Source organism: Nelusetta ayraudi, unplaced genomic scaffold (assembly GCF_046127955.1).
Source record: "Nelusetta ayraudi isolate G7.1 ecotype Tasmania unplaced genomic scaffold, CSIRO-AGI_Nayr_v1 ptg000017l, whole genome shotgun sequence".
Classification (NCBI taxonomy): domain Eukaryota; kingdom Metazoa; phylum Chordata; class Actinopteri; order Tetraodontiformes; family Monacanthidae; genus Nelusetta; species Nelusetta ayraudi.
Genome location: NW_027466067.1, coordinates 4,485,554 through 4,499,750, shown reverse-complemented (window position 1 = coordinate 4,499,750; position 14,197 = coordinate 4,485,554). Strand labels below are relative to the sequence as shown.

The following is a 14,197-nucleotide window of genomic DNA, read 5'->3' as shown; positions in this document are numbered from 1 at the left end:
TAAATATATTAACAAAACATATACACTTGCAGGTAAAGGATCCACTTCTGGTTTCACCCTGGACCCGAGCCAGCTCCAGGGGGAGATGTACCATACAGCCTTGAAGAAGAGCTCCCAAGGCTTTGGATTCACCATAATTGGAGGCGACCGCACTGATGAGTTCCTGCAGGTGAAAAATGTGCTCAGCGACGGCCCGGCAGCCCATGACAACAAAATGGCGTCTGGTGAGAAAAAGCTTCTGTTGTTGTAAAATGGATTATTTCATCACCCTGACGTGGTGAATATATTCCTGTTTAGATTAACGCGTGTGATAGCCGGAAGATCTATGAGTTAATAACTACATTTCTGAGATATTGCAGGAGAAAAAATATTGTTGCAGCAGGCTCGTGCTGAGTGCGCTCCAACAAAAGCACCCGCAGGTGTTAATATTACCTCTGGAGTGTTCACTTACCCTCGCTCTGTCCCCAGAGTTTAACAAGGCAATAAAAACAACTCTGGCTGTGTACAGGCCACTGTTTTCTAGCGGCGGCACCAGGGCAGGTGTGAAGCCTTCGAGCATCTTTGCTTTTCAGTTTCGCTATAGCCCCAAGTCTCCTCTGCGCACATCGGAGCAGGTGATAGAAATCTTCAGCACAGATCCCCCTCCATTTAGTTGTAGTTGCTAAGGTCTGCTGAAGCGAGTGACAAAGAGACGGGAATAAAGTCAGGCTGAATGGTGGACTGGGGATAAAAGAGAAGCGACGAGGTAGACGGAACTGCCAAAATGAAAATATGAGAACGCAGTTCGGGGGGAAAGGAAAAGAGGAAAAATCCGTCCAACAAAAGGATATAAGTGCTTTTCAAAGAACAAAGAGAAGGGATATCTAGGTTAAGCAGGTTCTCCCAGGCCAGTTTCACTTCTCTTTCTTCTTCATAGGTGATGTGATCGTCGAGATAAACGGAAAGTGTGTCCTGGGGAAAACCCACCCAGAGGTAGTGCAGATGTTCCAATCCATTCCCATCAATCAGTACGTGGATATGGTCCTTTGCCATGGATACCAGCTCCCGCCAGATGTGGATCTTGACAGCGACGAGCCGCTTCCCCCGCCGCCGCTGCCACCGGGCACCCAGCCTCAACAGCCCCTACACGGGGGTGAGGTGGTGACGGCCGTGCCCCTCATCAACGGGCAGCCGCTGCTGGTCAAAGGCGACGTCCTGCATGGCTCCTCTCAGGATCTCCACTATGTCACCATGGACGCCAGTGGGCGGCCGGTTGTGGCAGCCATCCCCAACGGGAGGCAGGGCGAGCGGGAAGACACTGCTGCTGCTGCTGCTGCTGCTGCTGCTGCCGCTGCTGCCATCATGCAGCCAGAGCTGGTGAGCGTGCCGCTGATGAAGGGTCCAGGAGGATTCGGGTTCGCCATCGCCGACTGCCCACTGGGCCAGAAGGTCAAGATGATCCTGGACGCCCAGTGGTGCCGCGGTTTGCAGAAAGGGGACATCATCAAGGAGATCAACATGCAAAACGTCCAGACGCTGACCCATGCTCAAGTGGTGGACATCCTCAAAGACCTTCCAGTGGGCAGTGAGGTCAACGTGGTCGTGCTGCGAGGAGGTAAAAGTCGTTCTCTTGATAATTTCGTGTGCTTCACCTCCAGCAGACTGAATAACTGCCCTTGATTGTTTCCTATCGTCCTCTACTCGTGTGCCTTCGCATCCACCCCTCTGTAATGGACTTCGCAATTACTGCCAAAACAAATTAAACAGTGCCCGTGGGAGGTGAGGTCAGCGTGCTGATACTGACGGGAGGTGAGGTGGTGCGATGGCTGGTTGCAGGGCATTTGCTGCACATACACTGCTCTTGCCCAACTGGAGTCACAGTGTCACAGCCTTTTCAACCTGCACTTATGCAGCTGAACTAGGGATGTTAACAATTAATCGATTATCGATTAATTGTCGATTAAGAATTTAATCGATTAAATTAAATTAGTTGCAATTAATTGAACATTTTTTACAAAAAATTAAAATAAAAAATTGGTCGCATTGGACCCTCAACATTAGTTAAGGGTTAAATAATGCATCCCTTACACATTTGTCTTTGTGAAATTGAGGTTCTCAGGAAAAATGGCCGCTTTTCAATTAATCGTTAATGGATCGATGAGGTCAATCAACTAACGATTAATGAATTAATCAATAATTTGCATCCCTGAGCTGAAGCGCTCTCTGATTTCTGCTCACAGCACGTGCAGTGTCTAAACAAACAATACCTCCACATCCCCCTCCCAACCCACTCTGCCTCTTTTTATACTGCCCTCTGTTGGCGCACAATATGCCCCATTACAAGTCTGAAAGCAGGAATTACATAAGTGTGGGGATGCGCTTGATTTCAAAAGGATGGAGGGAGGGAGGGGAGGAACCCCTTAGATGTCTCCTACATCATCTCCAGCCGCCCTAGGGATCCGCTGCGTAAGTCGATGAACTCCCGGATTGGCTTTGATCAGCAGCAGAGCGCAAGCGGTTTCTGCATGCCTCTACATCCATGGCCACTTAAAGAGCCATGGCTAAACGTCTATAGAGAGAAGGTCCTGAGGGGCCTCCACCCCACAGCTGCGGCCCGAAAATCTTCACTGTGCTCCACTCCACGGATGCCCAGCACGACCTCGTCCTCAGCTTCACCTAACGCGCCGAACCAAAGACCAATTGTCAGTTTAGTATGTTGATAAAGCTACAGCTGAGCCTAGTGGGAGGATTGAAAGAACAGGGAGTGTTTTAGGTGTGTACAAATCACACTTGTCACGCTTCATCCAGCCAATGACAGACGTCAGATTGGGCGTTTCCTCCCGTGAACCGTAGAAATTGCTGCTGCGCTGCCCCCCCCTCCTCCTTTTATACCAGGCTCCATTAACCCCTCGTCAAGACAAGTCTTGGTCCAGCCCCCACAGGTCTGAGCTGCGGGCTCCAGAGGAGTGTGAGCTAATCCAGTTTGTGCAGGGAGACGTGGGAAAGGATGGGAGAGGAGGGTACAGCGAGGAGATCTGCAGGGAACAATCCGCAACACTTCAGATGGAGCGTGTGGGTGTACTGTACGGCAAACAGAGAGGGGGGGGGGAGAATCATTGGTCACTGAATTATATGCATGAATTTATAATGCCCATACCCACTTCCTCAGCCTTGCACTTTGCTTCCATGTCGTCAGCACTCCAGCACATGTACTACCTTTATATTGCCTATGTATCTTTAATCACACATGAATGTATATTCTCTAATGGAGCATTTCGAGATTTGTTGCAGCTCGCTGGTTAATTCTTATGTTCTTGCCGGGCCGCTAACCTCACCGTCAGAGAACCAGTGCCATCTTGTGGCCGCTGTTTTACTTTTTGTCGCTCTAGTGCGTATTTGCATTGCTGAGCATTTCTGCGGTCTGTTTGTGTCTCCTCGTAGGTCAAACATCACCTGTGAAGAGTCTGAAGCCTGTGAGTAGCAGTCTTTTCTTATTTCAATGCCACAGTTTCTCTGTGGGGACCAATCCTGCAATTTCATTTCAAAGTGTTTTGTCCCTCAGCTTAAACAGCATGCCTCTCTAGTGCTGAATTAAACCGTAGCACTAAATTTGAATATTGATTATATTTCCAGGCGTCTCCTTTTGTTTGCTGTGAAAAACACTCTTAATTGCTTCCTTTCAGTGTGTGTATTCTCCGGGCAAGTGTCAAGGGATTGCAATGGTAATGAAGCATGGACGAGCTTCTAAAGATATGGCGTTGTTATTAATACAATGGTTTAAGATAAAGAACTTGCCCTTTCCGCCTGAATGGGCCTTTCACAGCCACTGAGAAATGCTTGGTCTTTTCTGCCAAGGCTTCATTGCATTTAATTCAGTTTCTTAAGTTTCGAAACAACTGTGCAAGGATAGAACACTGTTATAAACTAGGAGACCTTTTAGAAGACTCAAAGTAATCGATAATTTGAATCTCTCTGGGTAATTGAGCTGCAGAGATTTATAAAGTATGTCAATGATTCACTTGAAAGAAACTCAAATGAAGCAGCAATTATGTTGGTAATACGCTACCATTATAAGGGGGTTGCTCTTTTCTGCTTTCTCGTCAGCGCCAGGAAATGACGGCCAGCACTGAGACTCTGGACATGGCTACAGACTCAGCACCCCAGGCCCTGCCTTACCACTCCAACACGAGCACGCTGCGTTCTGCCGACTCCCCCAAACGGGAGGCCACAGAGATTTACCTGAAGTCCAAAGCCCTTCTCGACAGCCGACGTAGGTGTTTCGCCAAGAGGCATAGACTCTTTATTTCTTCTTTGCAAGTCTCTAAATTGTCACAACTCACTTATGATAATTACACATCCGCAGAGCCACACACCAAAGACATTGACGTTTTTCTGAAGAGGGACATCGAGACAGGCTTTGGCTTCCGGGTCCTGGGAGGAGAAGGTCCACAACAGCCCGTGAGCATCCTCCAAACACTTTTGATCTTTGGTTTAATTCTATAACTTAATGGCTTCACTCGGAAATGTGGCTGGTGTAAAAGTGATATTCATTCCTCCACTTTCCATTTCTCCATCAGAATGTATTTCCCCAGGTGTACATCGGGGCTATTGTGCCAAACGGAGCTGCAGAGAAGGATGGACGTTTGAGAGCTGGAGATGAGCTCATTGGCATTGATGGTGTGATGGTGAAGGGACGTTCTCACAAGCAGGTGCTGGATCTGATGACGAATGCCGCCCGCAATGGTCAGGTTATGCTGACTGTACGCCGGAAGGTCATCTATCGAGGTAATAATGGGACGAACCATATTTTAGAACTTCATATTTAATAAATACGTGCAGCTTTTATTATTGTCTGTTGATATGATAGTGTCAGGCTACGGAACAGCAGCTGTGGATCGCTTCTTGTCCCAAAAGACTTACAGAAGTTCTTTTTTAGACTCTTACAGTTTCAAAAAGAGCAGTGAGATTAGAGGCCTTGCGCTAAAATTTCCGCAGCCTTATTCTCCAGATCTTAATGCTGCACTGTGGCTTGGTTTTTAATATTCAGTTGAAAGATATCAATTCATCACTTTAATGTGCGTATTTCACACAAGCAAACACACAGGGCCTCCAGGAGAGAAGCCCCACTGGAAGGCAGAAGCCCGCACGCGGAAGCACGAACAAGGTTGCAGCTGAACATGTCATCGTGTGTATCTTTTTTTTAGAAGCGACAGAGGGGGAAGCTCAGGACATGACTCCCGTGCTGGTGAACGGCTCTCCCAAGCTACCTCGGCTGCCCATGCCCAGTGCAATGGACCACGAGTCCTTCGACATCACGCTTCATCGCAAGGACACTGAGGGCTTTGGCTTTGTCATCCTCACCTCGAAGAGCAAACCACCATATGGAGGTGGGCCTTTTCAAACTTCAAGACATCTGTATTTTTTTTTAAATGATGCCCATTGAACCTTGAGTTGAGCTGATCATGGGACCGGGCGAACCAATCACATTGGTCTGGTAAGATGTGATCAACCAAGGGATTTTCTGATCACTTTCAAAATTCTCTAGACTCTCCTTTTCAGACAATTTCTGTGGGATCGTGAACCAATACAGATACATTATAAGTTGTATACAGTGGGAAGGGCTCAGGGTCCCAAAGCTGGTCTTCACGAGCACTATCCAATTTCGATGGGCTGGCTCGACAACAAAGACCTTGAAGCGGTCGAACTTTCTCAGTAGCTTCAGTGCGTGAACACATGGATGGATGAACAGATTCAAAATGAACATCAGTATCAGCATTAGAGCATCACTTAAAATGGGTAATGGGTTTTCTGTTCGCCGCTGTGAATAAAGTCTTTCAAATTAAGGAAACTCTGCTACAAGTGGATGCCAGACGCTACTTTTCATCCTTCCATTTCATTATTATTTTTTGCATTTAAAAAGTTTGAACACTGTTGAACTAGTATTTCTTAAAGATGAATTTGAGTGTTGGCCACACGGTGCGTCTTGCTCTCATTTTGCTCTCTCAAGCTGCATTTGCTCTTCAACTGTGTTTCCAGTGATTCCGCACAAGATCGGCCGTATAATCGAGGGCAGTCCCACCGACCGATGTGGCCTGCTGCATGTCGGCGATCGCATCTCAGCGGTCAACGGCCGCTCAATCATTGAGCTCTCTCACAACGACATTGTCCAGCTCATCAAGGAGGCCGGCAGTGTTGTCACCCTCACGGTGGTTCCTGAGGACGGTGAGTGCCTTTCACCGAGCGATTATTCACTGACTATTTTGTGTAAACATCTCTTTGGAAACATATAATGAAATCAGACTGTGATAGCCAGCAGTCAAATATTTCAGCTATTTATAAAATATTCACAGTTGTGTCTTGACAGTTAACTCAAATATTTACTCAGAACTGTCGCTAGGCAAAACTGTTCTTTTTTTTAAACAATTAATCAACCGTTTCTTTCGATTAATCTAACAATTAATTTTCCGATTATTTAGCCCTTTTTTCCCATTTTTGATTGAAATTGCAAATTATGAATGCAAATTGGTGTGACAGAAATATACAATGAACAAATTAAAAACCGAAGTCTATTTATTTGAGAATTTTCAACGCCACCGTCCCACGGGGAATTCTGTAGAAATGGGAGCGCAGATAGAGGACCAGTGCGTCCTTTTGCACAGTTCTTGGGTGTGCGCTCCTCTGAACACCTGCTGCTGCTTTTTGTTGTTGCCCATAAAAGGACATGGACAAGCAGAATCAGGTACATTGGGACAACACTGTCAACACTGTCAACACTGCAATGACAGATGATAACAGGAAAGAATCCAGCTGCCGTTTTATGCTGTGAGAGAGAGTAACACAGCCCCCTTATACCTCGTTAGTTAATTTCTTTATTTTATGAAGCAAAATTGTTTTTTTGAAAATGGTTCAAAATAGTTGGCAAAGCAGCAACATTTTTTAGAAACTTATTAAAAGGTACCTTGCTGAAAGTAAACGCTGTTCAATTTAGAAACAACCTTGAATTTAAAAAAAAAGAAAAGAAAAGATACTGGTCATTTTTTTTTTCTGTTTTGTTGTTATTTTTTATTTAATATATAAAGTCTTGTTCTTGTCTGGGTCTCGAACTCCTAATGTCTTGGCCTTGTCTCGGTCTCTCTAGTCTTGATCATGTCTTGGTCTCGGTTTGTGCAGTCTTGACTACAACACTACCAGAAATGATTTCCTTCAATTTTACAGAGCACCAGACTTCCAACAAGTTTTTGCGAAGTTTATTTTTTCTGTCGTGTCGAAACTGAACTTCAGCTGACACAGAATTTCTGCTCTCTGCCTTGAGGGCACAGCGGTAGCTGCAGCGTCAGTTTGGCACCGTCTGAATCAGTCTACTGACAGCCACTGAACACGTGCTTGTGCACTCCTTCCTCCCACCTCTTTTGTCTAATGCAGCGCAGATTTCCAACTAAACAGCCACGAAAGTCAAAACTGCCACGGTGATGCATGAAGTCTAGATTTGACATTAGATATGAGAGATGTTGTGAGAAAGGACATATTTTGAACGTCTATTTGACCTTGTCTTTCTTTTGCTGAAGAATACAAGGGTCCTCCATCTGGGGCCAGTTCAGCTAAACAGAGTCCAGCCCTTCAGCACAGAGTCATGGGGCAAAGATCCGCCTTGCAGGATGAACGGTGAGGATGTCTTCTATGAACACAGTTGTTGAATTCTCTCAAAATAACACACATTAAAAACAAGTTTGAGACATTTTATGATGCACAGCATAGACAATTGGGTGGAAGACAAATAGGATTTTCAAAAAGCAATCAGTGGGAAACCTTGCACTTATGTCCCGCATGAATTCACTTTCCCATTTTGAATTATGGGTATTTTTGCATTTGCCATCTGGATCGTGCGACTTACAGTATGTATTATTAATAATCTACATCTGTTGTTTATTTCAGCTACAATCTGGACATGGAGGAGAAAAGGGACGGAGTGAACTGGCCTGACCACAAAACTCTTCCACATAATGAGCAGGGCACGTTGTGTGTGACTGGACCCAACCAGGTAAGAATAATCCCATCCTGTCTTCTGTTATCCTGGTGCCTGTGTGACGACTAAGGCACAATAAAGAAATATTTCAAGGTGTCAGGCCCGCAAATTCTACAAAGCTTAGCGACAAATAGATTTTGGTAAGCCTGACACTTATGTGTGAGCGTTAGTTTGCATTTATTTGTATATTTGTGTTTGTACATGTCCTCCTGAGAGTCTGTCCAGGCATATTAATGTGTATTTTTGTGTAGGGTTGTCTGACAGTGGAGTTGGAGAGGGGCCCCAGGGGCTTTGGCTTCAGTATGCGAGGGGGAACAGAGTACAACATGGGTCTTTACATCCTAAGACTGGCTGAAGATGGACCTGCTCAGTTGGATGGAAGGATCCATGTGAGTGCTTCCTTTAGAGTCAAAGAGTCATTGTGTTGTGTTTGTCTTTTCGGGTTGATCGACTCGTTAATTGACAGTGTTGTTCAAATTTGACCAAAACAAGCTTTGAAAATAAAACAGAATTCTTATTCGTGAACTCTCTAAAAAAAATAAATAGATTCTGTATCTTTTCGTAGACAATTAGCAAAGCTATTTTAGTTTGCTATCTTTAGATCAGTCACAGAGAACTTCAATCAAGTAAAACAAACAACAACTGTCTGGAAGTTATCTATCTATCAACCAGTTTGTCTGTTTCTCTGTGTCTGTCCGTGTCTGCTCTGTAGCCATTAAGTATAAAACAGCAGTTGCACTGTAACTGACCCCTTTTCCTTCTTTGTGGAAGAGGCCCTGGATTAATTGTTTCTCACGGGAGCAAAGTTATCTTAAATTAATATTGGGATCAGAGGGAAAGCAATTCAGGGGAGAGAGCATAAAAATAAGCTGCCAGTGAATCAGTCTCGGGCTTGGCAGACTCGAGTCTGCAGGCGAGGCCTGTCCAAGGATGGACGGGATTGTCAACACAGGTTTTATTCAAATGGAGTGACATGTTTACACACTTTACCCTGAGATGTTCTGTCATCTTCAATAATAGATCGCTCCTCCGGGCTGTTACAGTGTGTGAGGGGGTGTGCGCCATACTTTGATAATGCATATTTGTCTGTTTGCATACCGTCTGCGTAATTCATTTTACTTTCACTGAGTGGAATGCCAAGGTTTAAATGTATGGTTTTGTTTCAGTAATTGCTTTTTTGTTGTGGCTTTTGCTTTGTTTTGCTTCTTATGTGTATGTATAACAGGTTGGAGATGAGATCGTGGAGATCAATGGGGAGCCAGCACGTGGTATTTCCCATACACGGGCCATTGAACTAATCCAGGCTGGAGGGAACAAAGTGGTGCTCCTGCTTCGACCCGGGGCAGGCTTGGCACAAGATGGCAGTAAGTGCTGAATGCAGTCCAGCAGCATCTCAAAATGTTCTGATAAGTCTTGTTATGGATGAATTGGCTTTGGGATACAGGGTGCCACAGGGAAACAATGTAAAGTGGGGTTTGCCATTACGACACACCGTTTTGTATAGATGACATCGTATTCATCATATTCTGAAAGCTTCTTGATTGTTTCCATTGGTTGGAAAAATGGGTTTAAAATTGTGCACTAAGTTGTTGGAGGGTTTTCTTTTTTTTTCTTCTATAACCATTTTCCTCCTGGTGGGTTTCTTCTCTCTTCCCTCTGATGCAGGTAGTACAGCTTCTTCTACTGTGTGCTACTACACTGAGCACCAACACTAACACCTTCACTGCTTTTAGTGGCCTCCTCTCTTACCTTGGTAATTCTTTCCTTTGTTGACCTCAGGGGTGTATTGTATCGTGTACCTCTCCGTCATTTCTCTCTGCTTCTCAACGTTTTGTCGAAACATCTCATCTTTGGACCTTCAATGGAAAAATGTGCTTCTCCAACAGGTCAACGTGATCAAAAAGTCATTTCACCCACAAGCTATTCCAGAGAGGTGTTCTACTCTGACACATCACCACTGTCCTCTCCACATCCCACCGGGGCTTCCGCCTTCGTTTCCTCTTCTTATTCCGGCAGACTCAAACATTCCCACAGCTTGGGTGCCAGATCCCCGAAGGGCCTCGCGCCCCGCAGCAGAGGTCTCAGCTCAGTGGAGGAGAGAGATGAGATTGAGACGGAGAGGCGTTCTGCATCCCTTGTTCAGACGAAATTTTACAAGAGGACCAGGTCGGCGAAGGAACCCAGAGAGCTAAGCAGCCCAAAGAAAACCGAGGAGACATTTCCTAAAGCCAAAGAGCAACATCACACACCCCAACAGTCAGCTATCCAGGCACAGAAAGTGACAGCAGGCAAGAACGGGACGACAACAACACAATCCGCGAGCTCTGTCAAGCCGACTCAAGCGGGAAAGCAGTCATCCTCAGGCCTGGGTCAGCAAGACCCTCTGAGCAGATCAAAAGACGTTCCCAGCGAGGTTCATGGCAAGCGAAACGGCAGAGGGGGAAATCTCGAAGTCAGGCGACACCCTCAAGAACGGGGGCCGGAGGCCGCGGGAGAAAGGACGAGGCCCAGCAGTGACAAAAACACCCCGAGAGAACGCACAGACAGGGGGTCCCTGCACCAAAGGGCACCTCCTCGTGCAATCCAACAGGCAGAGATGGGGGCGGGCAAGAGCTCCAGGCAGAGGGAAGCCAATCAGAAAGCCACAGAAGTCCGGAGCACAAGTAAGGAGCAGAGCAACAACAGGGACTCTCACAAAGATACGCGAAAACAAAGAAGTGCAGTTGTTTCACCGAGAGAGGCACAAGGAAGGCAAGGAACTCTCTCGCACTCCAAAGACGACAGCAGCAAGGAAATCCGCCGCGAGGCCTCCGTAAACAGTATTCCGGAGGCCATGCAGAGCCCAAAGGGAACTCTCAGCCCCGGCCCTTGGAAAACACCCAGCTCAGCCAAAATCCTTTCCCACGCAGAGGTCCTCCGTGACCCCTTGTGATCGGACATCGAATCGCCCAGACCCGAGCGCCGCCGAGGAGCGTTTATCAGTTTATCAATGGATTGTTTTCCTGAGAGCTTCCGTTAAAAAAACAAAACAAAAAAACAAAAATTGCTCAAGTGTGGCACCAGACATCTCTTCAGACTAAGGCCTGTTTTGTTTTTTTTAATAGACATTCCTATATATCTGGGAATGGAGCGACATCACATGTAGCATGTAGCAGCTCCCCCATGCCTGCTCCAGTGCCGGCCTCAGTGTCTCCCATGAGGAACGCTAGCTTGCGCGGCACACTCTGGGCCCTGCCTGACAACACTTTAAGAAATGTGAATATGTGCCAATCCTGAAAGCCACCTGTGAAATGACAGCTACCAACGGCACTTCACCCATGACAATGCAACGATCCATATGCAAATGGAGTTCACTTCCGTCGCCTCTTGCCTGTATAGAACGCAGCTCATGTGGCCACTGGGACTACATTTTGCTCTCTGTCTCACTGTGGGATATTTTTACCTTGTTTGTTTTTTTTGTTTTTTCTTTTGAAAAAGGTTTGTTCAAATTGCATGTAGCTGGCCCTCCAGTTTGTTTTACTGCACGCATTCTGCTCATTGCTGAGGATGGATCCTATTTGTCCCTTCTCATTCTCATCATCAGGCACATTTCTAATGCAATCCAGAAGAAGAATTTGCTTTATTGGGGACTCTAGACTGTTTTGACTCCTCTCCATATAAGCGGTACCATTAAAGGGAAAAAAAAAAAAAAAAAAAAAGACCAGAAACTTGTGGTTTGAGATCTAATTTATCATGTGTATGATAACAACCAATGTGTCTATTATTGAGATAATGGACAATGTGTGTATATGTAGACGAGCCGTTCCACATTTTGATATAGAAGATACGTTACATGTCATATTTGAGCTTTTTCATCTTTTCAGATGTACTTCAGTGGGTGGGATTACCCATGAAATGTATAGCTAGCGCGCAAACCACTGTACCCAATCGTTTGCAATCGCGGAAGACGCGTCCCATTGTGAAATATAATATACATCAATATATTTGAATGTGTCATGTTTTGCAGATTCTAACTTTAAAGTATCTATTGAATTCCAATGCACTGCATCTTCCCTTGTAGCATAACAATGACCATGAGTCGTATTTGATTTGTGACGTTACTACCGGTACATTTCTGTTATCACTACTTTAAAGTTGTTTTGTTTTGTTTTTCTAAGAGGATCACTGTTTAAGGCCAGTATGCCTATTAATATAATGCTGTGCAAGGTCTGACTAAATCCACTTGTGTTTTTAATTGAAAAGAGGAAAATTCTTTTGGGTTTTAAAACATGCTTTTGTGTTGATTCCTACTGTAACATGTAACAGGGTAGTGTGAAGGATGACAGGTCTGAGACTGGAGAGTGCTGCTGATGGAAGACTTGGCTGTGTTTAACATTCAAGGGTAGCTGAGCTACGCAGATATAACTTTAACCACCATTTTATTGGTAAAATCAGTTTGAAAAAAAGAAATGAAATCTATACGTTCAAATATTTCTCTATTGTTTTCTGACAATTTCAAGAGCATCTATGATAGAAATGAGAGAAAGTCAAATATACTCAACATGCCTTCTAGTATTTCTAGGGTACTCATAGGATTAAGGCATATTCAGGTTAGCTCAGGGAACGCAGTACAGTAGCAAATCTGTGGTAAAGTCAATATTAGCGACGGTCATGCATTTTAACGGGAGCTTGTGGTGACACAAGGGAGTTTTCAGGTGATAACGTGCTTGCGAGCGAATCAGTAGAGGGTTTTTTCGTGCAATAGTTTGGTCGGTTGAGTGAGCCACTCCAACACCAAGTGTCAGGGACAGGCAGTTCGGTCTGGTGAGTCAGATTATGCCCCTTTTGTTAGTCAGCCACACTGTTGTACTTCTTTATGATTTCATTTTGAAAGTTTTGTATCTTGTTTCTGTATCATGCCGTGGCCTTGCATCGCTTCATTAGAAAAAACAATCCCTGTGGCATCTTCTACATTCTGTAGGAACCGTAGTTGTAAATGTTTGTACATTGTACAGCACCTTTATAAATATTTGCTCTGGAGTGCTCTTTCTGGGGGGAAAATAGTGGTATAAAAAAATTGCTCTATTATTTTTATATGTAAAAAAAAAAAAAAAGAGGAAATATTTAGAAACGGCTGGAGAAGGATAGACTATGACCTTGACATGGTGTTCCGTTCATGCACTGAAAAATAAAGATTTACTGAAAACACCTGAGTCTTGTGCACTGACATGAAATGAGTACTCAAAACATGTTGGACTGTCACTGTGAAAAAAAACAATTTTCTGTGTGGACTTTATATATTCACATGTTCCTGTGTCTACATGGGTTCCATCTTGTCACCACCAGCTTCCTTCTGCAGCCAAAATCATGGACGTTGAGCTGAACTTGTTTGTGTCCCCTGCAACAAAAAAATAAATAGAGCTGACGACAGTCACCGGCACCTCTGCGACCTTCAGTGCAAAATAGGCAGCGATAGAAGATGATTAGAGGAGAATTTTCAGGCTGAGTTGAAGCCTTTATCACATTGCTTTTTAAAGTGGCAAAAAGCTGCAGAGGTCTGCAAAAACAAGGCATAAACCTTGACTTTGAAGTACAAACCAACCTTTGCAGAGCTGCAGTCTGGGAATAGATCAAAGAGTTTACTTTTTTCCAGTGGGTCTCCATGTGCTAAATAATGCTGATGCACTCTCCATCCAACAACATTGAACAAGGTGTCTGAAGGCTTCTTCAAGTCAGTCATCGACCAGGTCTAACGAGGCAGTTAAAGATTTCATAATGGCAGCACTCACTGAAGGCTTTGTCCGTGTGCAAGTGCAGTTTAGCCGCGCATGAGTGACACAACTGTGCAATTTCATTTCACAAGTGACTTTGACCCTGGTTTGAATGAGATCCGTTCAGTCATTCGTATATAGTAGGGATAAATGTTGTTTGAATATTATTATATAATATAATGATAAAATCACTATATTTTAAATACCACTGTGGTAGAACAAAAAGCCAGGCTCTTGTTGAAAGTGAAGGAATCTAAGCCTTTGTGCACTGACCTTGTGCTTCTTCAGTAAGTTCATGTTTAGCGCCACTAGATGTCACTAACATAGAAAATTATGTATTGTGTAGCAATACGTGTTACAGCTTTCGAATATTTTTTTCAAGGACAAGGACGACAAACAATTTGAGATATGTTTTGAGTAAACTTGGACAGGACCTTGTTCCTGC

General features: G+C 44.6%; 1 protein-coding gene across 3 annotated transcripts in view; it reads left to right on the top strand.

Moving 5' to 3' along the window:
* Nucleotides 1-12,435, top strand: part of magi3b (membrane associated guanylate kinase, WW and PDZ domain containing 3b) — a 131,960-nt gene extending 119,525 nt beyond the window's left edge. Inside the window, exons 9-22 of one of the 3 annotated variants that reach the window (XM_076024888.1) lie at nucleotides 33-224; nucleotides 917-1,594; nucleotides 3,421-3,452; nucleotides 4,084-4,249; nucleotides 4,343-4,437; nucleotides 4,557-4,764; nucleotides 5,184-5,366; nucleotides 6,016-6,201; nucleotides 7,545-7,641; nucleotides 7,912-8,017; nucleotides 8,254-8,391; nucleotides 9,228-9,366; nucleotides 9,668-9,755; nucleotides 9,889-10,021. In XM_076024888.1, coding sequence (XP_075881003.1) covers nucleotides 33-224; nucleotides 917-1,594; nucleotides 3,421-3,452; nucleotides 4,084-4,249; nucleotides 4,343-4,437; nucleotides 4,557-4,764; nucleotides 5,184-5,366; nucleotides 6,016-6,201; nucleotides 7,545-7,641; nucleotides 7,912-8,017; nucleotides 8,254-8,391; nucleotides 9,228-9,366; nucleotides 9,668-9,717 — 2,270 coding nt within the window. In that variant the 3' untranslated portion in view covers nucleotides 9,718-9,755; nucleotides 9,889-10,021. Of the gene's footprint in view, nucleotides 1-32; nucleotides 225-916; nucleotides 1,595-3,420; nucleotides 3,453-4,083; nucleotides 4,250-4,342; nucleotides 4,438-4,556; nucleotides 4,765-5,183; nucleotides 5,367-6,015; nucleotides 6,202-7,544; nucleotides 7,642-7,911; nucleotides 8,018-8,253; nucleotides 8,392-9,227; nucleotides 9,367-9,667; nucleotides 9,756-9,888 lie in introns of all 3 variants that reach the window. The other 2 variants (XM_076024885.1, XM_076024887.1) reach the window with 2 other exon arrangements.
* Nucleotides 12,436-14,197: the final 1,762 nt, after the last annotated feature.